Source organism: Rattus norvegicus, chromosome 4 (assembly GCF_021556685.1).
Source record: "Rattus norvegicus strain SHRSP/BbbUtx chromosome 4, alternate assembly SHRSP_T2T, whole genome shotgun sequence".
Taxonomy (NCBI): Eukaryota; Metazoa; Chordata; class Mammalia; order Rodentia; family Muridae; genus Rattus; species Rattus norvegicus.
This window is the reverse complement of record NC_141537.1, coordinates 69,980,210-70,007,138: the sequence shown is the minus strand read 5'-3', so window position 1 is coordinate 70,007,138 and position 26,929 is coordinate 69,980,210. Positions and strand designations below refer to the sequence as shown.

At 44.7% G+C, this 26,929-nt stretch overlaps 2 protein-coding genes across 6 annotated transcripts in view; one reads left to right on the top strand and one right to left on the bottom strand.

Moving 5' to 3' along the window:
* The window catches only part of Wee2 (WEE2 oocyte meiosis inhibiting kinase), a 33,649-nt gene extending 16,860 nt beyond the window's left edge, over positions 1-16,789 (bottom strand). The window contains 3 exon segments of one of the 2 annotated variants that reach the window (NM_001447544.1): positions 307-503; positions 5,621-5,992; positions 16,763-16,789. In NM_001447544.1, the coding sequence (NP_001434473.1) occupies positions 307-503; positions 5,621-5,944 (521 nt within the window). In that variant the 5' untranslated portion in view covers positions 5,945-5,992; positions 16,763-16,789. 2 annotated transcript variants of the gene reach the window in all.
* Positions 1-26,929, top strand: part of Dennd11 (DENN domain containing 11) — a 68,764-nt gene that overhangs the window by 20,755 nt on the left and 21,080 nt on the right. The window contains exons 1-2 of one of the 4 annotated variants that reach the window (XR_015685538.1): positions 16,391-18,282; positions 20,543-20,925. The exons of 1 other annotated variant lie outside the window; for it this stretch is intronic. Coding sequence is in view for 2 of the 3 variants with exons in the window: in NM_001044701.2 (NP_001038166.1) it covers positions 16,399-16,666 (268 nt within the window). In the remaining variant the exon portion in view is untranslated. 4 annotated transcript variants of the gene reach the window in all.

Sequence of the window (26,929 nt, the reverse complement as noted above, 5' to 3'; positions counted from 1 at the left end):
GCAAAATACAGTTGAAAAGATGAATGCCTTGGGTAACTAAAGGGAATCCACAGACTTTAGTCTCTAGCACGTTCAGCTGTCTACTGGAAGTCAGATCTATTGCTTGTTCTGCCACACTCTTATCAAAAAGCTCCTTGCTGTGCACATCAGAATGGAAAGGGGCCAGAGTCTCTGTGAGCCACAGTGATGTAGGGATGAGGGACACATACACGCTACTTCAGCTTCATTCAAGTAGAGTTCTTACTCCTAACCTTATTCTAGCACTTGCCCAAAGGAGTTCTCAGAAACTAAGAACTGTACACTTACAGATAGTCCCTGGTTTTCCTCTTGCCCTTTGATTGAAGGAATAGTTTTCTATAGGTCTCCGGAGTGAATGGGTTGATATTGACCAGAGACAAAGAGGTCTTCTCATCCATGAGGGAAGTAGGTGTGAGTCTCAGATGTTTAGAGCTTCGGACATAGAGCTTCTCTAGCGAAGAAATCTCTGGCTGACCCAGCAAATTCTAAGTGAGGATGACAAATGGCAAATCAGAGTAGGGTTTTAAAAGTAGAAGAAAGTTTTGCATCAACTAGCTAGTTAATGTGTGGACCAACGCGTGCCATTGCTAAAAGAGTGTGTGGTTCCGTGAGAGCTACTTGCGCTGTACCTGGTAGACTCATTTCCTGAATCAACACAAGAATCAATGATTTTGTTAGGCTCCGCCTCTTCTTCCAGGCAGTTCTCCCAGGTGTGAAACCAATTCCAAGTCCTAGCTTTAGCTTTCAAAGATGAGGGCATTGTATTTAGGTGGACAAAATGATTCTATAGATGTTATCATCCTTCTGTTCTTATACATTCTCGTGTTCTCTCTCTCTCTCTCTCTCTCTCTCTCTCTCTCTCTCTCTCTCTCTCTCTCCCTCTCTCTCTCTTTCTCTCTTATATTAATCCTAGTATTTGTTTGGTACCTACTGGTGGTAGGTGCTTGATTAGATACTGATGGGTACAGAAATGCATTCTGGCTCTCAATGAACACACCATTTATTAATCAGTGTGTTTGAGTTAATAACTTTGTAAGAGACATTTCATAGATGTATTAAACATGAAAACAGGAGTTCTCAAATTCACTCAAACACAACATAAAATAAGAAACTCATGAAGTGAAATAAAGATTTTAAAATAATGGTCTACATATATACATTCCTAAATATATAAATAGAACTTGCTTAGTCCTATAATGTTACTAGCATGTATATGATATCAGGGTTGACCACCTGGTATTCCCTGGGGTACACCATTTCTTCTCAGTATCCTTTAGTAGCATGTAATTCTTTGCCTAGGGTAAAGAAAAAGGGGCCAGTGGCCATTAATTTGAGGGGGCAGGGGAGAGTTGTGCACAGGTGGGGGTGGAGGAATGGGAAAGGGAAACAATGTAACCATGTTAATTTTTTAAGTAAAGAAAAATGATTATAAAAATGAACAAAGAATGGAATAGGTCATTCTCTATTAAAAGAGTGGCACCAGGAAGATTAGCAGCATTTACACTGTGTTGCCAAAGCAGAGAAACAGAAATGAAACTAAATGCATTCCAACCATCAGCAGTTTACAGAGATATAACTTAATATAAACAACCATATATACTATATATATATTATGAGTGACAGATACAGTTGTAGGTGTTTAAAAGTACAAGGTCTCACGTCCCTTAGACTATTCTAAAGTAGTTCAGTGATATTCCAAAGTGGTTCAGCTCAGTAGAAGAGTTCAAGTGTATCAGCTCCAATGATGAGTAAATATGCCAGGAAATAGAAGAAAACCACTCCATGTATTCATGCAGATGATAAAGCCCTCCAGAAACCATTTTACACTATGCTGAGTGGATTGTCATTAAACAGCCATACTCTAAAACTTCTATAGTGTAAAACAGTCCTGTAAGATTTCAGGGCTTTGATGTGGCTATAACCAACTACCAATAAATACATGGTACAATGAAGATTTGCTAATCCACCTGACCTTAGACTTCAGGCAAAGTATCCTGAAAGAACAGGATGCCCTTACATCTAAGTGTCAGGATCTGGAAAAGCAGCCATGCTATAGTTCAGAAGCACACATCTGGTCCAGGTGGACCTTTACAGTATGTTCATCGCACTTGGGGTTGCTATCAAGGAATCAGCCATTTTGATGGGCTCTGCCCATGACTTTTCAGTGTAAAATCAGAAGCCAAACCATCATCTGACTCCCTGATTAATGTGAGCCTTAAAGACTGTTAGACTTAACGTTTAATAAATGATTAAGATATGAAGAAATGAAAAATGCTATGGAACATACAAATTAGAATAATTTTTGTAGGTTATCCTATTAGCATAGTCGAGATTTTTTTATAGGGGTGTGGCATGTACCTTAGAGTTCAGAGTGAATAATCCCAGGACTGTGTTCAAAACCCACAGTGACAATGTTATTGCTTTCTGGTGAGTTTATCATGGAAAGGGACTGTGGTTTCAAAATAAGCAAAACTATAGTGTATATGATAGGTCTCCACTACCAGTATGATTTTGGAAATAACTCAGGGTTATACTAGACCATTAGACCAAGAAATGTTCGTTTGCTAATGCCAAGTAAAATGAATCTTTCACACATGACATGGGGAGTGGAGTTCTGCACATCTGTAGGGCTGCACAGAGGTCTTGTGCCGTACTTCAAGGAAAAAATAAAAAAAGACTATGAAATTTTCAGATGAAAACATGGAAAAATTCATATCATGGCAGATGACACTGGAATTTCTAGCATGGAAATCTGAAGGCCAATGGGATTTGTGATCTCCTCTTGTGATATAGTGAAAGATACTGCTAACATCCACTATGAAAGAAAGCTTTGCCTGGAAGTACAGCAGACTAAAAAGCAGAAAGGATGTGTGCACCCCACAGAGTACAGCAGGATGTCTAGTGACCACTCTGGACGATGACTAAGGGAGGTGTGGGGGTAACCACTTGATTTCTGAAGATGGTGAGAAGCCAACCTATCAAGGCTGAGTTATAGTATTTGGAACCAGCTACCTCAGAGACCAATGACGCATTGGAATCCTGAATCTGTAATGTTGCCATAGAGTCACCGTCAGCTAGTGTTTAATGCACTTAGCTGTAGCAACCTGACCCCACTGCCTAAAGATGCGTTTCTATTACTCAGTGAATCTGCTAAGAATCACTTATAGAGAACAAGGTTAGTGTCACATGACTTTTGCTTGCACCTCTTGGGAAAAGCTGAAGGAAGGCCACCCTCCTTTCCTGTGCATCAGCAGAAGTGTCTTCAGCAAAGCTCCACTAGTTCCCACCCTGATCTGTCACCATGATCTGCTCTCATCCTGGTTTGAATGTATCGTTGTGGAATAGGGTTTTCCCAGTTGTATTTCCACCGACCTCTGCATGCTCTCTTCTCTACCTGTTCCTCATCTTGACATGATTGAAGATCTCTAACTATAGCACCTCTCTTCTCATACAAGCACTCAAACCACAGGACCTTATCCTCACCTATGGCTTCCTTGGTCTCCTAGATGCCACAGATGGTGAAACAGGGATCTCTGGCTTCAGTTGTTTTCCCTTTGTCCTACTTAGCCAATTATTTATTCGACTTATTCCCCCAAACTTGCATATCCACAATATCTCCCATCTTAATTCAAGATTCTACCTATTCAATCGAATAAGAAGGCTCACCGTCGTCTTAGACCTCATTTCTCTGCAACACCTCCATCAAGTTATTGCTAGTTCCCAAACATCTCTCAACTTAAGGCCTGTTCACCCCTGTCCTAATTCAGGCTCTTTTCAGCTCCCAGCAAAATCCTGGTGATTCTCCCCATATCAAGGCTTTTCCCTGGTCTAGTCCACTGTGTGCATGAAACCATGACTTTTTAAAAATATCCCATTCAAAACCATTGAATGGTTAATTCAACACTTAGAGAATAGAAGATTCTCTTTCCTGCCTACCCATCACATTCCCTGCCTCTCTTATACAGAGACTCCTGTTCTGTTGAATACCAAGTAGTTTTCCTTAATGGCTGTCTTGTCCTTTGCTTGAGGGTCTCCTTCCCCTCTTTACTTGGCTAACTCTAGTTCATTAAGTATTTTCTCAGACAATACTTCCTTTAAAATACCTGCCCCACTATTATGAAATTTAATTCCCTATTTCTGCTCCCCATACTCTGCTATTCCACATCACATTATCTGAGCATTTATTACTACTTTGGTCACTTACTAATTGGGGGCACTTGCTGAAAAAATTAAATGATGTCTTCTAGCAGAGAGTCCACTACCTCAGAGCATGTCATGGATGATGCAACGAATGAAATACATATGCATGCATATCACATGTCTTGCCTGTACACTCCCACTCAAAGCTTTTCTCCATCATCTATTAACACCACACCAACTATCATCGCTGTGCACTTGCTCCTTTCACCTTTCCCAATCTTCCCACTGAGTCAGACTGCACAGAGAACTCTCAACACCACCCTGCCCATCTCCTGATGAATTGTAAACTGGTAGCAATCAGAGATAGTGTCCTGGGCTAATTATCCACAGTGGATTCTCAAAATGGAAGAGAGGGGAGGAGGAGGAAGAGGAAGAGGGGGAGGAGGAAGAGGAGGAGGAGGAAAGTGGTTAATCAATTGATCGGTATTAGAACATTAAAATACCTTCTGATGGACACCAGAATCTCTTTGTCTACAGTTCAGACAAAAAGCCTAGTATTCCCTGTTAGACACACTATGGCTCTCAGCAGGCACTACAGAGCCCCACTGACAGAGACTGTCTGCAGGCAGGATCACGCATATTGTAATGATCTTAAGTACCTCAAGCTGAGCTGGCAGAGAGCGAGCTGATGTTCATCCTAGGGAATCACACACCAGGGCATCAGAATCTACTACATATAGATAGCATCCACAAGCCCTGGCTTTAATAAATGAGCAATGCAATGCAGCACAAATAAAGTAATAAGTGAAGCATAAGCCATACGTATAGCCATTGCTTAATTGCTGCCACTTTAAATCTTAAGGAAGTTCTGCTTTGTTCAAGTATAATAGAGGAGCGAGTACTGCACTTGGTCAAAAGCAGAGGGGACCCTGTGCTGGAGAGCAGCAGCAGCAGATACGAGTGTGTGCCGATAGATAATGAACATTCCTCCATTAGAAAATATTAGTAAATATTACCTAGAAATGCAGCCACCTGGCATACTGGAAAGGAAAGTAGACTAAATCAAAAAAGATACGGTATCCAGTCCTCTCTCTAACAGTGTGGCTGAGGTAAGACAGCTCGTCTCTTGGGAATTGATTGTCTTATATGCAAAGTATATAGGATGTCTGGACCTCTGCATATCTTGAAATCCCAATCATCTCTAACTAAGATCTATGTGTAGCCAATACCGAATAGTTAGTGATTGAGGGAAACAAGCAGGTAGACATCTCATTCTGTTTCCTGGTCACTTTAAACTAGCCTTCGTTTCCACTAAGAGACAGGGAACTGAAGATAAATCTAGTTTGTAAGGCAAGTCCATTGCATAGATGTGCATGACCAAACGAACCCTCTTCTGCCATCAGCTCACCCCCAGGAGAGCAGATCCCAGAGACCTGGTCCTTCCTCTCCAGGGCTTACTCACTTTGGGAGTGGAGAAGTTGGTAGGGACCGGCAGCTTGCTCTTGCTGTGTAATACTGGAGTGTCGGGACATGTGGAAAAGTCTGAAACTGATGTCCGAAGAGCAGGACCTGGACTTTGCTTGTCTCTGTTCAGAGACGTATAAAGTTCATCTCTGGGGGAAGACACGGGACCCTCCAACTCCTCACTTTGATCCCTCCTGGGCTTTTGACTCTGGGCCCTTCCAATGTCTTGTGCGGTCATCTGTCCTTCATTCTCAGTATCTTCTTCACAAAAGGAGAAGTTTAATTTCTTGTTCAGCTCCTGGTCAGTCTCTGCGTCAGCCATCTCAGTGCAGGCAGGCGAGAAGGTTTCTGAGTGGGAAACACTATAAATCTACAGAGGTAAGGAGAAAAAAAAAAAAAACCAACAAGTTCCACAACTTCAGCCTGCCCTTCCCTCTACCCACCAACAGCTGAGAGACACATGCTGTGAATTTTTCCCTTAAGTACCACACTTACACCAACGCCTCAGCATATCCTTATTTCTATTCTGATTAAGGGAATCTCCAGCAGCTCTCCAAGCAATTACATCCAATCCCTGTAAGAACTCTCCTGATATTCCACAGAGTCTCCCACTGGCCAATCACTATGAAATACTAATAAGATGGTCGGCCTCCTTTAATTTACAAAAAGTGTCCATTAGCCAATTGAGGAGCAAGTTCGTTGTCAGTAGGAAATTATTTTCTACACTTTCACATGCATATGCACCAATCTATTCTCCATCGTGCCATACCCATCTCCCAGCTCACAGCAGCAGGCCAGTAGTCTTTAGCAGCGCTTACGTAGCCGGATGATTGTTACACAACCTCTAGCTTATCTTGCCTGATGTTCACATGCTCAGTTGGGCTACTACCTATACCTTTGCCAAACACACCGTTCCTAACTCAAGCACCATCTTTTCCCATCAACCATGAGCAGTTAAAGCTACAAGGAAATGTAACAAACATTTGAATTTGAACTGACAAGGTTTAGAAAGAACAGCGATGCCTGAAGTAGATGGTAATCATTTTAAAAATACAATTACTTTGAGCCAAAATGTGCCATATTTTATAGAATGCCTTTTTTAGAGGTTAAATATTTTCAATTATTTCTTTCTCAGAAGCCTCCTTTTGGTTATTAAAAAAAAATAGCCACATGATCTCACAATCTTCTTTCCAGTGTGCTTACCCCAAAAGGAAATAAAAATAGTGGCACAGAGATGTCCAGATCCCCCTGTTCACTGAAGCACTAGTTACAACAACCAGAACATGGAAACGGCTTTTGGCATCAGCAAGTGGGTGGATTTTTCTAAACCGTGGAACACATATCTAATGGAGTGCTGTTTGGCTACAGATAAAGGCAATCCTGCCAATCTGACAACATGGGTGAACGTGGAGGACGTTACGCTATATATTACTGCTATGTGGAGTCTAGAAAAAGTAAACTCTCCGAAGCAGAGAAGAACAGTGGGTTCTAGGGATTGGTGACCAGCATTTAGTTACAAGGTAGATACGTTCTGGGGATCTAATTGCAGTGAAATCCGAAAATGATGCCTAGAAGCCCCTATGGACCCTTAAAGTGGCTCTGGAGAGGCAGACACTGAGTTTGAGGAGTTTGAAAGGAATTGAATTTCCTTCCCCTTCCTGAGTCTTCAATTTACTTCTTCCCATTCTTCATCATTCTCCCTCTCTCCCTGGTCCCTTCACAACCATTCCCACTTCTTTCTATTCTAACAAGAACTCATGGAGAGAGCAACCTAAATGAAAACGGGGAGTGAGAAATCCTACCCTCAGCTAAAGGCTTCCTCCAGAGGCAGCGCTTTGGCAGGTGGCCCACTAATGCCCTTTTCTTTGTCTTCCCCACCCCCACCCCCACCCCCACACACTGTTCCTTGAACAGGCAGTGGAATAGTGCTCTCCGCATGTGGAAACTCAGTGCCCACCTTTATCAGAGGCTCAGCATTCTTCAGGAGGCAATAAAGAACCATCCAAGGGAAAGGAAGGCACAGGTCACCCACAAAGAAGTCACTGTCAGCTGCAGTTCTGAGGCCAGGAGCAGGTTCTCGGTTACAAGCCAGTGAGCCAGGTGATCTGATCCTTTCCCCACAGCCTCTGAGTAGGTCAGTTCTCCCTTCCTCACATCACATCACTTGCCACTTCTTCTCCAGCCAGCTGCATGTCGGCCTTGCACCCAACAGAATAGAGCCTGATATCTGTATCTTGGACCTGGAGATGGGGCATAGCTAGCACTGGTAGGGTGGGTGCTTCCCTGGTAAATCAGATGATCATTGTTTACCACTGTGCCCTGCCTTTCCTCCCTCCTGTGAGACTTCTTAATTACAAATATATGGCTTCACTGCCTGGGAGGGACTGTGTTGAGATCTTGTATTGCTGATGGTGATTCTATTAGAACGTAGCGCTACACTCTTTCCACCACGTGTCACTCCCACGATATTCGTGGAAATGCATGAGAACTGAACAGCCATTCCTCCAGTGACAAGGAGCACCCTGAGTTTCGAGTCTTGCCTCACCACTTTCCTTGTCAGTGGTTCTCTGCTCTTCATTCTAAGCCTTCTCACGCTGTGGAGAAGTCCAGCTCTGCTTCAGCCATCCATCCCAACATCCCTCAATACCAGGGTGATGTGTTAAGGGGACCCCATGTTATCCATCAGCAGGAGCAAAAGGGGGTCTTTCCCTTATTGTCTGACACACAATAGATGTTCCATCAATTGTTTTGGGGAAATAGTATATCTCGGTTTTGTTTAAAATAGTCAAATGTTTCCATTTAAAAAAGAAAAAACTAACAGAAATTGCTGCCCAGAAAAAAAATCAAAGATCACAAAAGTAAGATGTGTAGGAAGGAATCCAGGCTTGCCTGTCGGGTTGCATCCAAATCCCTAAGCTTCTTGCTTGGGGGGGAGTTTGTCTCTTGTAAACATACTCCCAAGTGGTAAGGAGAATGTTCTCTGGTTCTAGGGCCTTAGAAACACAAATGAGGAAAGCAGAAGCAGGAAGATCTGCTGACCGAAACTGATTTAGTAAGGCGTGACCCCTGCATTCTCTGTTAGGCCAGGCCCCTCTTTTGTAAAGGTACAGAATTAAAGCCTGGGAAATGAGCGAACAGTCTGTCACTCCAAGGAAGGTCACATAGGCTGGAGTCCCTCAGTCAAGTGAGAGAATTATACTACCTCAACAGAAGTCCTACCACCTTATTTAAAACTGAATTAAGCCTATCACTAAGATAACCCAAATTGTTAATTTAGAATTTCCTATATTTGATGCGACTACCCCACTGGAAACTACTGGAAAGTCTGATTTCTTTACATTTTTCTTTTTTTAGATTTATTTTATTTTGTATGCATGAGTGTTTTGCCTGCATGTGTTTATATATAACATGTTCAAATGTGTGGTGCCCATGAAGGCCAAAAGTGGGCATCAGATCTCATGGAACTGCGGGTATAGATGCTAGTAAGCCACCACCACATGGGAACTGGGAAACACTAGGTCTAACCACTAAAACGCCCGTCTCTTTACCCCATTTAAATTTTTTTTTATGAAAATGTTCAAGCAAGACAGGATAGTCAGACTGCATTATAACCTAACTCCAAACATTTTAAATTTTATAATCCAGTTATCATTGTATCTTCATGTGGTTTTTTTTAATTTTGTGTTTGTGTTTTTTGTTTTCTGGTGTTTTTTTTTTTGAGGGAAAGTGGTACTTGGAAAGCAAATCAATGATTTCATGTCATTTCACCCCTGAATAATCTAGCGCCAATAATAAAAATTTCTAGGCTAATCCATCATTTTGAAATCTCCTGAAATTTAGCTAGTATTTAACAGACAGTAATACATTGTTTCTCTTGCCACAGTTTCCCCTTGGATAGACCAGAAGCTGTTGATTAGAATAACAGTTGTGGTAGACAATGATGTTTTCCAAGCCACAGACAATGCCCATAGAGCAGGAACAGACTTCCAATCTAGTGCACAATTATTTTGACAATTATTTAGGCATTCACCACAGACTGCCTGTACTCCAAAGAACAGATATTTCAAAATCATTCCTTGGAATCACTCTCCTGTCATTTCCCTTAGCTGTGAGCATTCTCAGTTTCCCTAAAATTACAGCAGGTAATGGCTTGCCCATGTCCCCTACACCTCAGTGAGCACTAAAGCCAGAGGTGAGATCTCAGTACTCCTCCTTTACTTTATCTATGGGTGTATACATCTTTGCATGTACTGGTACACACAGACACTCAGGCATATGGCTATACTTGTTTTTAACTTCAAATAACTTGGTAAATATGGGAAACTTTCATGGTTGTTTGGTTTATGTCTTGTCTCTGATCCAGGTGGTAGAAGTCTGTGATCTGAAAAGGCCAGGCAGGTCTTTATGCTTCTTAATTCTAACAATATTTCTATTGTAGTCACTACACTGATGTTTTACCTTTGAAAACCCCACCCCCACTGTTTGGTTTTGTTTTCCCAGAACTTATGTCAAATAAACCAGCCTGGCCTTCACCCTCCAAGCAGCTGAGGCTGACCCTCAAGCTCCTGATCCCTCTGCCCCCTTTCCTGAGTGCCGGGCCCCCGAGCACGGACCACCACACCTGAGTTAGACTCGATGTGATGAGTGTTTGAAGATGTCGATGAAGAAGAATCAACACCTCTCTGCAGGGTCTCCACCAGATACCAAAAACTCAGAAGCCTTAGAAAGCAGTTTTGTCTAAAGAGAGTGGGAGCGGGAAGCTCGACAGGCAATCACTGCTCACTACACACCCCTTGCTTTGTGTGTGTGTATGTGTATATGCTTGGGGTGTGTGTGTGTGTGTGTGTGTGTGTGTGTGTGTGTGTAAGAGAGAGAGAGAGAGAGAGAGAGAGAGAGAGAGAGAGAGAGAGAGAGAAAGAGAGAGATATGCCTGTAGACGACAGAGGACACCTTGATTGTCATTTGTCAGGCATCATCTGACTTTCTTTTCATCTGTTTGTTTTGTTTTGGAGACAGGGTCTCAGCGGCAGAATCTGCTTGTCTCTGCCAGGCAGTGTGCCCCCATGCCTGGCCTCTTAAGTGCACATTCTCGGAATCAAGTGCAGGTCCTCATGCCTAAAAGTGATCTCCCAGACTGATTAATCTTTTGTCATGAATATCTTATTAAAGTGTTTAATAAGATATCTTATTAAAGTGTTTAAACTACTTATTAAAGTGTTTAAAATAATGTTTAAAATAAACTGCCTGTAATCAAATATATAAATAAATACATGTATCTTAAAATCTGATCCATAAAGTGCTGGAATTACTTCTCTCCAGCTCTAGGCTCTAAAAAACATGGAGGTCCCTGGGCCCAGTCCTCTGCACTCTGAATTCACTGCCATAGCTGTCATTGCCTGAGATGCCTTAGATTTACAACCACATCACCGTCCTCCTCCCTGAACTTCAGATTGCCATTGATCTTACTGCAGCTTGCTCTGCCTACTGAAGAGGCTCCTGCTTTACATGGCGGAAGCCTCCCTCTCACATCCTCCTCCTGTTGTTGTCACAGCTCAGTAACGATATGCATGGGAACGTCTCACTTTCTCTGAAATTGCATGTCCACTCCCCACATGACTCATCCCTGAAGACACCAGCCTCATAACTGGTATCTGTATCTAGCAGCTGATGGCTCTCTCTGAAGAATAAGTAAGAGCATGGTATTCTCCTACCCAGACCCTCCGAGTCTCCCATCAGTGCGGCTGTCATGTAAAAATTGACAGCAGCTAGAAATGCATAATTAGCAGATATAGTAATCTAGCACTGTACTATAAGTAGGTGACAACCCATGGGAATTAAAGGAATACATCTACAAGTACACACAAATGTTAGCCCGTCAGTGGGACAGTGTTAGGTACCACACTGTAACAAGACTGAGTAAGATTGACATTGAATGGACAGGCATGTCCTGAAGAGGAAAGGCAAATTCCTAGTACGTACTTTGGAAAAATTTATATGCAGTCACAAAGCACCAGCATATATCAAGAACCTAATAAAAGAATGCACTTTAACCCCGTTGGCCACGTCTAGCAGTTATCCCAAGTCAGCGACCAGAATGGCAGATTGTCTTCCCTCGTCCCATGTTCTATTTAGTGTCTGCTTTCCCTGCTGGGTTACGAGTTTGGGAGGAGAGGCACGTCTGTTTTTGGATATCTCGCCCATTATGTGCTCAGGGATGAAGGTTATAAAGTAAGAGTGAGATTTGGTCAAAACCTTAGACACAGCAGAAGGGGAGGAGCTTTACTCCAACAGTGGTGACAGATGATGATATAACTTACCCGACTTGCACATAGCAGTAGCCACAAAAACAATCCATGTAGTTTTCCTTTTTTTTTCTTTTTCTTTTTTTTTTTTTTTTTGGTTCTTTTTTTTTTCAGAGCTGGGGACCGAACCCAGGGCCTTGCGCTTCCTAGGTAAGCGCTCTACCACTGAGCTAAATCCCCAACCCCTCTTTTTCTTTTTTTTTTTTATTAACTTGAGTATTTCTTATTTACATTTCGAGTGTTATTCCCTTTCCCGGTTTACGGGCCAACATCCCCCTAGTCCCTCCCCCTCCCCTTCTTTATGGGTGTTCCCCTCCCCATCCTCGCCCCATTGCCGCCCTCCCCTCAACAATCACGTTCACTGGGGGTTCAGTCTTAGCAGGACCCAGGGCTTCCCCTTCCACTGGTGATCTTACTAGGATATTCATTGCTACCTATGAGGTCAGAGTCCAGGGTCAGTCCATGTATAGTCTTTAGGTAGTGGCTTAGTCCCTGGAAGCTCTGGTTGCTTGGCATTGTTGTTCATATGGGGTCTCGAGCCCCTTCAAGCTTTCCAGTTCTTTCTCTGATTCCTTCAACGGGGGTCCTGTTCTCAGTTCAGTGGTTTGCTGCTGGCATTCGCCTCTGTATTTGCTGTATTCTCGATGTGTCTCTCGGGAGAGATCTACATCTGGCCCCTGTCTGCCTGCACTTCTTTGCTTCATCCATCTTGTCTAATTGGGTGGCTGTATATGTATGGGCCACATGTGGGGCAGGCTCTGAATGGGTGTTCCTTCAGTCTCTGTTTTAATCTTTGCCTCTCTCTTCCCTGCCAAGGGTATTCGTGTTCCCCTTTTAAAGAAGGAGTGAACCATTCACATTTTGATCATCCGTCTTGAGTTTCATTTGTTCTAGGCATCTAGGGTAATTCAAGCCTTTGGGCTAATAGCCACTTATCAATGAGTGCATACCATGTGTGTTTTTCTGTGATTGGGTTACCTCACTCAGGATGATATTTTCCAGTTCCAACCATTTGCCTATGAATTTCATAAAGTCATGATCTGAGGTACGGGGGAACAGAATCTAACACACAGCATACTCTAAACAAACAGAAAGCATCTAATAAATATCACTTAAGCCATTGCATTCCTTGCTGGTGTGACCATGTAAAACAGTAAAGCAGCCTCCTACAGAGAGAACTAGTTAAGGAAATCTCTTGTTTCAAATTGTCACTAGAGGAAGGAGAGAAAAAAATCTCACCTAAGAATTCGGGTTACTGAAGGAATGGCCATTCAGAGCCTGCCCCACCTGTGGCCCATACATATACAGCCACCAAACTAGATAAGATGGATGAAGCAAAGAAGGGCAGACTGACAGGAACCGGATGTAGGTCTCTCCTGAGAGACACAGCCAGAATACAGCAAATACAGAGGTGAATGCCAGCAGCAAACCACTGAACTGAGAACAGGACCCCCGTTGAAGGAATCAGAGAAAGGACTGGAAGAGCTTGAAGGGGCTCGAGACCCCATATGAACAACAATGCCAAGCAACCAGAGCTTCCAGGGACTAAGCCACTACCTAAAGACTATACATGGACTGACCCTGGACTCTGACCTCATAGGTAGCAATGAATAGCCTAGTAAGGGCACCAGTGTAAGGGGAAGCCCTTGGTCCTGCCAAGACTGAACCCCCAGTGAACGGGATTGTTGGGGGGAGGGCAGTAGTGGGGGGAGGATGGGGAGGGGAACACCCATATAGAAGGGGGGGAGGAGGAGTTAGGGGGATGATGGCCTGGAAACTGGGAAAGGGAATAACATTTGAAATGTAAATAAGAAATATCCAATTTAATAAAAATGGAAGAAAAAAAAAGAATTCGGATTACACACTGCTGATTAAGATCTTTCTCTTTAAGTCACATTACCAGCCCTTTCCAAGGAACTTCAAGAATGGCCTTTACTCAGCTTAGTCCTAGGTTGGTGGTCCTGTCCCCTGGCTGACAAAATCTCTTCTTTGACAACCAGACCTCAGTGATGATTGTCAGACACCACAGCATGGTTATACACAGATGCTTTCTGTGTTCTGGAACTGATGAAGATATGACAATTTAAGACTTTGCAGTTACCATCTATGTGATGACGTGGTAAATTAAAAATATTCTTCATTTTATGTGATGGAGATATATTTAGTAATTGGGAAAGTAAAAGATTTTATTTAAAATGAAGACATGGTGTTCTAGGTGAACACATCTTGAAATATCACGCCAGCCGAGTATCTTTGAAAATGAGTGACCTTTCTCCCACCTCTTCTCAGACACTTGTTCCCAAGCATAAGTGTTCTAACAGCCAGACTCAGTGTCTCTATCCTCATGTGACGACTCAGTAGGTACAAAGGTTAATCTGGTGGTCAGGCATAGAAGCCTCTTTCAGATTGTGAATGTGTGTGCGTGTGTGCTAAGAGAGTCATCACCATCACAAACAGGTTCTGAGCACCTGTCCTATGCAAGAGATTAGATAAAGCCAGGCAAGAGGGCCTGCAGCACCCGAGAGTAAGTCTCTGCTTTCACTTCCTGAGTAGACAGATACCTGTTGAGCAATATTATGCAAAGCACTAGGAATACATTATAGGCCCGGTGGCTGGTGAACTAGAATGTGCTGCAGACAGAACATGGCTGTCAGTTTGAAAACTGCTTTTACGTATAGAGAGGTGATTGGTGTGGACATTTCAAGTTTATTTATGGGTATGTATGTAGGGCATTAAATAAGGGGGTACTGGGACAGGTAGACATTGCCATAAAAGACCAGGAAAGTATCTTTATCAAGTAAGAAAGAAAAATACCAGTGTGGTGGTGCAGGCTCACACCTTTAATCCCAGCATTTGAGAGGCAAAAGCAGGAGGATCTCTGAGTTCCAGGCCAGCTTGTTCTATAGAGAAAGGCCCAGGACAGTCAGGGGTACACAGAGAAACTGCCTCAAACAAAACAAAACAAAACAAAAAACAAGAAGAAAAACAACAAACAACAATTAAAAAGATGAAGGAAGACATACGAGAGAGAGAGAGAGAGAGAGAGAGAGAGAGAGAGAGAATATGAATGAATCCATTTTCCCTAAAACTGGTGACTTTAGAAAGTGGTTAAGGATTATCTACCAACTGAGTTTTGTATCTAAAAATAAAATCTCATACTTCTCAACTTCAAAAGTTTTGGCTGTGCCTCAGTTTCTGAAGTAGTGGGCTTTATTTAAAGTCTAACCTTCAGAGTTTGTGCCTAACTCAATCAGATGTGTCCTTGAATTTAAACTAGATTGTGCCCTAGCCCTGGCTTGGACTGTACATTCCCCAGACTCCCATTTCAGTAATTACCCCATTAATTGAGTGAGATAGTCACTTAACATGCCTTTAGGGGATGGGGGTCAGGTTGAACTAATGATGACGACAGCAATCCCCACTTTTTGGTAGAATGTTTTATTGTTCAGGCATGAGTCACACATTTGGAACTAGCAGCAGCTGTGGGTAGGCAGTCATTGATCCCCTTGGGAACAGGATCAAAGCGTATTATCTCTACAAGGGAGACCTGAGCTTCACAAAGGCTCCTGGAGATAACAGGTAACACAGAAATCTACCAAACCTTCCTGAAACATGAGGTAAATTAGGTATTTAAATAATTGTCTCTCGCTCTTATTTTTCTCATAATTTTTATGGCTATTTCTTATTCAGACCTGTGAGTTAGTCACAGGATTCCCCCTCCCAAGAATTGAGACATTCAAATTTTTATTTGTAAATATTCAAAGGGAGTTCATAGGTAATCCTTACTTTCCAAAGCCACAGGCTTAAGGGCTGCCCTTCTACTCCCCTTTTTCCTGCTTCTTTTTCCTGCTTATTTTAATGTAGAATAACCCCCAAAGCCCTCCAGCTTAATGTCTTCAAACTGCATATAAACAGGGAAACAAATTAATGATTACTGATCTAGACCAGCCTGTTATATAGACAGGGTAAAATGCCCAATGGCAACCTTACAGTCCTTTTGATCTTGATTTATTTGAAACAGTTGGGATGTCCTCTGCTTCACTTCCTGACTCGGAGGCAGTTTTTACCAAGCACTCGGGATTATATAATATATGCGCCCTTCTCTTTAAAAATAATGGTGACGTTCAAAAATTCACAGTGGAATCCTAGGCGGGAAGGCTCTTCAACCCACGTTCAGGTGGACAGACTACGGGATGCTCATCCTGCACCCCACACTATGGATGAGGAGCACCCACATACAGAGATGCAGAGGTGAAGCCCGGACCAGGCCCTGGGGGCCGAACCTGTGCGGGCCACCTTCCAGAGATCCGGGGCTATGCAAGTGCGCGGATGTCCGGACAGGGGCAGGTGTGGCCGAGCCCAGCGGGCACCCAGAGAGCCACCGCACCGCAGAAAGAGGCAGGGCGGGCAGGCCCGGAGGGGAGTGCCCGCAGCCCGCCCCGCCCCTCGCGCCCCGGCTCCGCCTCGCCTCGCCATGGTGGAGCAGGGAGACGCGGCGCCGCTTCTGCGCTGGGCCGAGGGCCCCGCGGTCTCTGTGCCGCAGGACCCCGCGTTGCAGGCTGGAGGATGGGTCCGGGGCGGCAGTGGGGGCGGCCGAGTGGCCGCGGAAGCTCCCCGAAGGCGGGAACCCGAGGAGCCAGCTCCCCCCGAAGTGCTGCTGCAGCCCGGGCGCCTGGAGCTGGGCGACGTAGAGGAGGACCAGGTGGTGGCCGTGTTCGTGGTCACCTTCGATCCTCGCTCCGGTGAGAGTCGCTTAGGGATGGAAGGGGGTGGGGAGGCAGACCGCAAGCTGGGTTGCGGGGGAGGGACTCGCTGCGCGAGCGCTGGCACACACACACCTGCATCCCGCCCCGCGCGGGGGTCCCGGGGCACGGGGGCGCTGTGTCTCCAGACTGGAGCCGAGGGATCCCCGGGGCTTTGTTCCGCCCCCTTCTCCGTCCCGCCGCCACTCTCAATCCGCTCTGCCGCCTGGTCGCCGCTCTCCTGTTTGCTCCGCTTCAGTGCAGTAGGATTGGTTTGCAGCAGCGGGCACATTGGCTTTTGTTTTCTCTGTTTTCCTGCTGGGCTGAAAGGTTCTTTTAGATGCCTAGAGGAAGGAGCCCCCCTCACTCCCGCGTACGCCGCCTCCCACGGGGGTTCAGAACCACCCTGCTCTGCGCTTGCCTTGGCTCGGGGTTGCTCCCTGCGCTGTAACTTTCCCAGCCGCCTAGTTCACTTTCTCCGAAGGCTTTATTTTGAGGAATTAACATGAGAGCATTAGGGGATGGGGTTGGAGAACTGGCAGGCTGCCTTTCTGGGAAGACTCACTGGTTGTGTCACACTGTCTTTACCCTAACCACCCACTCCGTGGTGGGGAGTGCTTGCAACAGTGGGCGGTTCTGAGAGGAGATAAAAGTGAACGAATGACTCTGAGCTTCAGTGGTCTACCTAAAGGCATCAAAATACCCCAGCTGCTTTTTCGAGGAAGAGAAATTCTTGGATGCTTCTTCCTCGATTTCTCCGTTGAGCTGCTGGAGCGAGGAGCTGCTGCTTGTGAGGAAAGGATGTGTTTTCTTCCTTCTAGAAGTTCCCATCAGTCTTCCAACCCTGAGGTGATGGATGGGATAGGAGGAAGAAATTAGGATTATGTGAAAGGTATTAAGATGCAATGGAAGCCGGTGGCCAAGGATTCTGAGCCAGCAAAAAGGCACGTGGCCCTTAAAGAAGGCCAATGCCCTATTCCTTAGAAGCAGGACTTGTGGGAAGACCTCAAGTCCCAAATCCTGTCTGCCTATTGCCTCATCCCACTGACTTTCAAACTTTTCTGACTTTGGCCTGCCATGTGGAATTAAATTTACATCCCAACCAGAACATTGGAACTAAGGGAAGCCCGAGTTCCCCGAAATAGTGTCGGCCCCCTCTAATTAATTAATGATCATCACACACACTGCTTGACTCATACAATCTGGACTCCTAGACACACGTGGTTTGAAAAGATATTGTTAGGCAAAACAACCGAAGTAACCCTTAATGATAGACAACGAAGTTCCTCATAGCTAACTGTGTTTCCTGCGTTGTACTCTTTTGTGCTGAGGTAAATGGAGGCAAGCTTGAGAGTCACTCGATGTTAAGAACTGGGAAGGAGACATTAATGGCTTTCTGGCTGCATAATGGTAACTGTCTGGTGATAGAGTCCAGGGGAAGGCGGGGAAAAGGAAACCGCACACTAATCACAGGTAGAGCTGATAAAGTAGCCGATCGATCAGTTACTGTCATTGATCACAGAGATTGAGGCCCTTGTAGGGGCCCCCATGTCTTTCCATTCACAGCTGCTGACTGGTTTTCTGGTTTATGCTGTGTGTGTGTGTGTGTGTGTGTGGTGGGGAGGGGTCAGACTACTGTGAAAAGACAAGAGCTGTCACTAATACTGTGACATTTGTGCAGGCATTTTACTTGAATCCTGTTTAATTCCATACACTCTGTAACTTGCTGATTTTTTTATGCCTACTTTGTTCTTGAGGAAAGGCACTAAGGGTGGTTACATATTTTGGAATTAACTATCCAGCCTAACCAATATCTCTCATGTGCACTCGCTGCCTGAACCTTTGCCTCTCACGTTGCCTCGTCACTTCTCTAGGGGCTCTGGTTTAGCTTTGGTGGAGAGAGCCACTATTTCCTGCTGGTCTCTTTTCGTCTAAGCTATGCCAGCGTATACGGCTAATGTGACTCCTCTAATCCTGTGAAATATGCTGGGAGTTCTTGTGTAAAATAAACGTGTATAGCACATCCCTTAGAAGTAGCAGAGGGCCGAGCAAAGTCACAGGCCTCCGCACCAGGACAAGGCAAAGAGGACTGTTGTGCCCTGTGTTTGGTGGTTGAGGACAGCCAGTTGAGAGAGAGGTACGTGAGGCCCACTGTTGTCCCGCAAGCTGATGCCATCACCGTGACCAGTGTTACGTCTCCTCATTTTAATCTGGGGTCTTCTCTACTTCCTGAGTCCCATATGCCACATGTTCCTAATTAATACTGGGCCACTCAAGCAAGTTCCTCAGCCTGCATTACAGAGGTGGTCAGAAGGCACACAAATCAGAACAGGTCATATTAACGTCATAGGTGTGAGGGCTTTGTTCCAGGTTCTTCCTCTGGCCTAACGTCTTATCACTTCCTCGTGTCCTTCCTGTCCTCAGTCCTCAGTTTTCATTTTTAGGAGGTAAATTCAACCCAGTCACTGCCCAGGCTGTGGATTTCATGTATCCTCTCACCTTGGGCATATCTACAAGTCAGTGTTTAGGGATATTTTCTCTCTCTCTCTCTCTCTCTCTCTCTCTCTCTCTCTCTCTCTCTCTAACACACACACACACACACACACACACACACACACACACACACACACACACACACACGGAGAGAAGGAATGGGAGAAGAGAACCCATAGCTGTGGCTTGTCTGTCTGGTAAGAGCAACTTACGGAAGGAAGGGTTTGGCTCATGGTTTGAGGAGATGCAGCTGGTTGTGACAGGAAAGACGTGGTGATGAGAACGTGAGGTGGTAGTGACATCACATGCACAGGAAGCGGACAAAGATGAGTGCTAACACCCAGTCTGCTTTCCCCCTCTTACTCAGTCCAAGGGCTCATGGGATGATGCCCCCCACCTTCTGAGTGGGGCCTCCACTCCTCAGTTAAACCTTTTGCAGGATCACCCCAAAAGACACACACACCCAGGGGTATGTTTCTTAGGTGACTGGAAATCTAGTGATGCTAAGAGACAAAATTAACTATCACAGAAGGAACAGGAGAGTGGAGTGGATCTCTGGGAGAATGTGAGTTCGTGTTTTAGGGCGGGAAGGGAGAGAGGAATTCATTCGTTCACACTTTCTAACATACGCTTTGGAAAGCATCTTTGGGCATCTGTCAGAAAACTCAGAGAGGAAAAGAGAGAGGTGATTATTTTCTCTGGATTCTTTATTGCTTGAAACGTATGGGTGGTTGGTTGACCTACAAATGACACAAGGGCGTCAGGATCAAGGTAAGGCAGGCATCACACACACACACACACACACACACACACACACACACAGAGTCTTTATCTAGAGCTGAGAACTAGCTGTAGGGTGGTGGTGGTGCTGGCCATCTGGGCTACAAAGCTGCTATTGAAACCAATCCCAGATGCTAACTTGGCATGCTGGGTAGAAGAGGTTGGCAGCCAGAATATTGCTCTGTGTGTGTGTGTGTGTGTGTGTGTGTGTGTGTTGGTTCTATGATTTCAGACCTGACTTTAAATCTGTTCTTAGACTTTCTAGTAAAATTTCCTTTGCTTCGTTAAGGACAAAGGTATCCTTGCATTTGGGATACCAGCATGACTGTCACCCTAGAGTAATAGGTGCTGATAGATTTATTGCCCCTCCCCCAGCTCCTGCCTGGCACCCTGTGAATCTGCCTACTTTAGGCCATTTCTTTATGACATTCACTTTATGCAGCTGTTATTTTGTGGGCATTTGGGAGCATTTCCCCGAGCTCGCTCTCTCTCTCTCTCTCTCTCTCTCTCTCTCTCTCTCTCTCTCTCTCTCTCTCTCTCTCTCTCTGTGTGTGTGTGTGTGTGTGTGTGTGTGTGTGTGTGTGTGTGTGTGTGTGTGTGCAGCTGTTATTTTGTGGGCATTTGGGAGCATTTCCCCGAGCTCGCTCTCTCTCTCTCTCTCTCTCTCTCTCTCTGTGTGTGTGTGTGTGTGTGTGTGTGTGTGTGTGTGTGTTTGCCCTGGGCTTGTTCAGAAGGCAAGAGATAGTTGCAAGGCATTACCTGATTACCTGGTGGGGTTTTCCAAATGTTTCTTTCCTGACTACTGTTAAATCACCTGTTCTCTGGCAGCCTCTAGCTCTTGCCCACATTATGCAAACACCTCTTCCCCCAGGTGAACGATGTATCTGACAAATGGGACTATACAGTCTGTCTCACCTCCAGCCAGGTGTGGCAGTGCTCAACCATCTAGAGTTCAAGACAGTGCAGGCTGCATAGCATCCTATCTCAAAAAAAATAAACAATAAATCGAATCACTCACACTAGTTCTCATTCTAAACTTTACAGACTCCCTGTCTACCATGGAAACACAAGCAGAGCAGGTGGGAAGGTGTAATGAGATTAGGACTAGGTCTGGCGCCCAAGTCATAACTTGGAGTGCTGCCCAGCTCATCTGACTCCTTTCAGAAGTGGGAGGGGCCTAACAGTGGAAAGCAAATGGAAACTCTGGAAATAGACAGTATCCTTGAGAGTCACCAGCTCACAGGGCGGGAAAGGGAAAGCCAGTTCTGATGGGCAACAGGAACATCTCAGGAGGGTTAACACTCGCCGTCCGTTCGGTGTTTTGCATCACCTGTCAGTGGTTGATTAGAACACAATTGTGGTTATTGATTAATGCCACACTGGCAGACTCTTTTCCTGGCGATTCACCTGCTTTGTGGTTTTCAGGCTGCAAGTGTGCGGCCATCTGTTGGGAATTTAGTTTCTTCTCTTGAAAATCTACAGAGGAAATGAGGGTGGTGGTTACAATGCCTACCCACTTACAGTGTGCTTCTGGGGTCTCAGGAACTGTACTATGGGGTTAAGGAGCATGCCTCTGATCCCCGGAACACGAGAGAAAGGCAGACACACAGAGCTGTGAAGCACATCACAGTGAGTCTAAGAGTGGTCTGGTAACTAGAAGGGGTTTTTTTTTTCCCTCTCTATGTAAAATTGGTGCCCTGGGATTCAGCCATGGGCTCACATATGGCTGCCTTGAATACCAGGATTAATTTCTCCCTGATTCAGAATTTCCCGTCCTGTCTCTGCCTCGTGCTTTGATTGTGTTCTCATCTAGGGCTATGTAAGATTATATCAAAAAACTGAAGACCCAAAGTCCACCGATAATGACTGGACAGGGACTGGACCAAACACTCTCTGAAGTTCCTTCTATCCCTGGGGTTTAGCGGCTTCTTAAAACTGATTATATTCAAGTAATGTGCTGTCGGGACCAGCAGTCACGCCTGCTTCTTGCCTTTATTATTGGGTGGTGATGGCTGTTGCTATTGTCATTTGTTTGGTTTTTGTTTGTGTGTTATTTCGAGGCAGGATCTGTCACACTAACTCAGGATGACCTGGAACTCACTCTATAATCCAGGCTGACCTCAGACTCCTACCTTGGCCTCTAGGGTGCTAGGATTACAGGCATAAGCTGCTACATCGGATCCTACCTGAGTCAGAATTCCCTGTTACCTCCTAGGTGAAGCTAGACCCCAAGCGTAAGTACTAACAGGAGGTGGCTGAGGGAAGAGATACAAAACCAATGTACAAGTCTCAGGGGATGTTTATAGCCCCACGCACCCTTAGGCCCAGAGTCTAAGAGGCTGCCACTCAGTATCCAGTAAAGGAAGCTGCAAGAGGAAGTACTTGACTAGAGCAACCCAAAAGGAGGAGGAGCCGAATTTCTAAGTGGTTGGGGGTCACAATTGTTATTTTCTCTACTTCAGATATTTTGAGATGAGCGTTTTAGCTTGCAAGCCAGTTTGGGGAGGATGTGGACTGCTCTGTGGGCTCCAGTACACACTGGGTTAGGTTATTTGACATTTAAGCAGAGTAGTTGGGAGACAGAGGTAGCCCTATATAGACGGGGGAATCTGTCTTACAGGCCTTATTTTTATGGTGCTTGGAATTGAACCAATTCCAGGCTTTCACACAGGCTAAGCAAGTACTCTATCGTACTTGCGACCATAAGTATCCTTAGCCTGGGATAGAAGCTCTACCTCAAGAGTTTTGAAAACTTGGGAGGCTCTCAGGAGAGCCCCTGGACTTGCCTTAGAGTCTGAGGGATGGCAGAGTTCAGACCAATGTGTACATCCACAGCCCTGTTAACCTTCCCTAGGAACATAAGCTGCCAGCCCAGTTATTTGTCAGTCGGGTTCCCCAGAACAGGAATATGTTTACCTTTGCATGAGCTCAGCACTGGGCATTGTGCGGCCAAGTGAGGCTCTACCAATATTTACTGAGCGGCCAGACCAGCAGAATGTACACATTTCAGACACCACATTTGTTCCTGAGGTGACCGTGTGAAATCCTTCTCCTAAGATGTCTGCTGGAGGGGCCAGGCAGGACCTGCAGGGCCCTGTGATAGGCTCAAGGTGTGGCTAAGAGTTGGGAGGACACAGAGCTGGAAGGAAACCAAGTTGAACGGAGAGGCATGCTCCAGTGACGATGCTCTTTTATAAGGTCCCTTCTTACTGAATTCCTTCCAGGCTGCCAGACTACGCTTTGTTAATGGAGTAAAGATGTTTGGCGGATTTGAGAGCAGGGTATGATGAGCCTGGGATAGGTAGGGAATAATTCATGTAAAATTTTTCTGGCATGAAACATTTTCCCTTAAGGATTCCATTTCTACAAAAATCTTTTTTTCTTTAAACTGCAAATTCCATATAGAACTTGGTCCTCAATTCAGAATACTTTTATGAAAAGATGACCTCAAACCATAATTGTTCCCTGTCCCACCTTAGGTGTGCTGCTTTTTCTCAATTCTGGAGGTTTTACAAAGTCCTTTATGCTTCATATATATAGTGTATACATACATACACTTCTGCCTATCTATACACATATATGAATATACACATGTGAATATATATAGAGTATACATCTGCCTATCTATACACATATGAATATACACATGTGAGTATATATAGTCTATACATATACATCTGCCTATCTATACACATATATAAATATACACATGTGAATATATATAGGATATACATACACATGTACCTATCTATACACATATGAATATACACATGTGAATATATATAGTGTATACATACACATCTGCCTATCTATACACAGATGAATTACACATGCGAATATATATATATAGTATATACATACACATGTACCTATCTATACACATATATGAATATACACACATATATATGAATCTCTAGCATTTCATTTGCTTCCCTGATTGTATTAAGATTGGTTAAACCTTTGGGGGAGGGGAAATGAAAGAGTCGCATAGAGGGAGAACTCATTTATCCTTCCTGTAGAGTCCCCATCTGTTGACTTTTTATCATATTGGCTTCATCCTTATACAGTCAATTCCACTGTGATATGAAATAATGTGTTCCAAAACCTTCTGCTAGGAAATATGCAGTGCAAATTAATTTCATGAGAAAAGTGAGAGGGGGCACCCCTCAAAAAATTGTCAGCGACACAATAGAAAGGAGTGGGGAGGGAGGAGGGAGGAACCTGGCAGGAACAGTCTTCAGTCTGTGAGGAGGTTAGGAAATACATGAATGTTAAGCAAGGATGTAATCCTCCTCTCAGGTTGTCTAAGGTGGGAAATGGTGGCGGTTTGAGCTGGTGGGTTCTGGTGAGCTAAACCATGGGCTACCTGAGATCTGACAGGAAGTTAGAATACCAGTGGGGGAGCCATAGCTCCACACACCAGCTGGATGGACGCTGAAGAGTGGACATAGTGCACTTCTTCATGGTTTGAGTTAGCAAGGTTCCGCATTGTCTGGTGGTTCTCATGGTCGAAATCATGTGAAAAGTGATGTGACATTCTCTGTTACCAAGTTCCCGAGTTACTCGGTACCATAGTAAAATATCTGGCACAGGCAACTTAAGTAAGATTGGGTTCCGCTCAGTTTCAGAGATGAAACTCTGAAGCACCTTTACCCACTGTGCCAGCTCGTTTGCCCAACTTTGGGATTAATTTGCCATTAGTTATTAAATGACAAGCTGGGTTGTTTTTAAAAACTGGAATGTCATCGAATCTATAATAGAAAATATACAACTATCTGTGTCTGGATTGTTCCCTATCAGCTGCCTTGGCCCTCACTTCATAGTCATTGTAAATGGCTCTGATTTCATATGGATTTTAGATCCCCCCACCACACACACACACACACACACACACACACACACACACACACAATTTGAAAATAAGTTGCCATGATGTTTAAATCTCACTCCTAAATAATTAAGACTTCTTCAGGGCAAGGCAGCTTTCCTGTACAAGCTTGGTGACATTACCACGCCTCGGGTAATTACCACTCATTCATCAGTTAGTTAGCTGAATAACGACTATTGATTACCTGAATAATGACTATTGTTCCATTTGCTTTTTGGTTTTATTGCCTTCCCTCTCTTGTCCTAGGCACCTAGCTGTGTTGGGATGTGAGGGAAAAAAAATCAAGCAAAAGTCCCCTTCTCCCCTCCTTCAGGGACGGGGCAGGCATCTAAAGCAGAGAGTTTTGGTTGGGAGTTTGCCTGCTTTTGTTTCCTTGGACGAGTGTGTCAGCAGAAAAGGAACTCTGCCCGGCAGGGTGTTCTGAAGCCTCAGCCCTGTCTATGGCTCACCCAGCTGCTTCTGAGGTACTTTGCTCCTAACCCAGAAGGACTTGACTCCTTCTAAAAGGAAAGGGCACAGCTGAAAGGGGATGCCTCCCCTTCTTCAGTGTCCTTACGATGAGGGTTGACAAGGCACAGAGCTACAGCACAGGGCATTTTGAGACCCAAGCTGAGGTATGGGGACTTTATCCTCTAGGTCAGCTGTATTAAGTAGACCATGAACGTGGTCATAAATACCAGGCCTGCAGTAGCTACAGCGTAATCAGCATAGAGTCCTCTCCCTTTTCATGTATGTAATAGCTTGCCGAAGACAAACATGAGCTCAGATCAGTGGGGCCATCAGAGACCTGGGGTCATGTTGGTGTTGGTGTATAGCGTCGTTGTTCCTCAGATCATGACATCATCCAGATCCCCGTACTAAGTAACACAATGGAGAAAAGGGCAGCGTGGCCCTTCCCTCTCAGGACCATTTTGGAAGCTATGTGCCTCACTTCTGTCTGGATCCTCCACCTACATGCATGAAGAGCCGAGAAACAGCTGTCATTGGGAGTTCATGTACCAAGCTAAAAAGCAGGTTTTAAGAGTGGATATTGGGGGGTAGCTTGCAGTATACCAGCGTGTCTAAAAACACCATCGGGGCTTTCTCCAAAGCTGCTCCCTGAAAATGCTCCTCAAAAATAGAACTATCATACAGGACGTATTGACTCACTCCTTTGACTCCAGCCCTTGGGCTGAGGTAGGAGGATTGGGCAGTGAGTTCCTGGTTAGCTTAGGCTAGAGTGTAAGACCCTGTGTCATAATCCCCCAGACAGACAACAAAGCCCAGATGCAGTGTCTAAACGATTTTGGAAAACAAACATTGTTGATCTGAGATTCATATTGCAATGTGGCATACTAAAGGCTCCGTGAGGTTCTACAATTAAGAAAATCCTGTAATCGTCTTTGTTTAACCTAAGAAAATTTAGCCATAAAAGTGTTTCGCACCATACTTTAATTTTTTTTTTAAGAATCCCTGAAGATTCCTTTGCTTGCAGTGAAGTGACAGGAACGTGTGGGAATTGTGTTAGTCAAGATTCAGACGGGGAAACAGCAGCTATGACAGCTATACAAGGATTGCTGCAGGGACTAGAATTTAGTAACTGACGTATCTCGAGGACTACTTAGCCTGCTGTGAGACTGCTGTGTGCATGGAGCTTGGAGTCCAGTGGGGAAGGACCACAATGACCTTGGGAAGGAGGGGGCAGACGGGACTCCTTGGGAGTGGATGGGAACCTGGGTGAATCTGTGACAGTTCCCAGTTTGTTTTGTTTTGTTTTTGTTTTTGAGACAGTGTCTCACTATGTAGTCCTGGTTGGGCTGGAACTTGGCCTCAAACTCAAACTTGCCTGCCTCTGTCCCCTGAGTGCTAAGATTAAAAGCATGGGCCACCATACTTGGTCAGTTGGTCTCCAGTGTTGGTGGTGTGGGTGTCCTTTAAGAGAAGTTATGTTTTTTATGGGAGAAAAAACACCTAACTTACAAAACTCAAGGGAGTTGTCTTAGGGTTTCTATCACTATGATGAAACACCATGACCAAAAAGCAAGTTGGGAGGAAAGGGTTCATTTGGCTTACACTTCCACATCACTGTTCATCAAAGGACAGGAGCTCAAACAGGGCCGGAA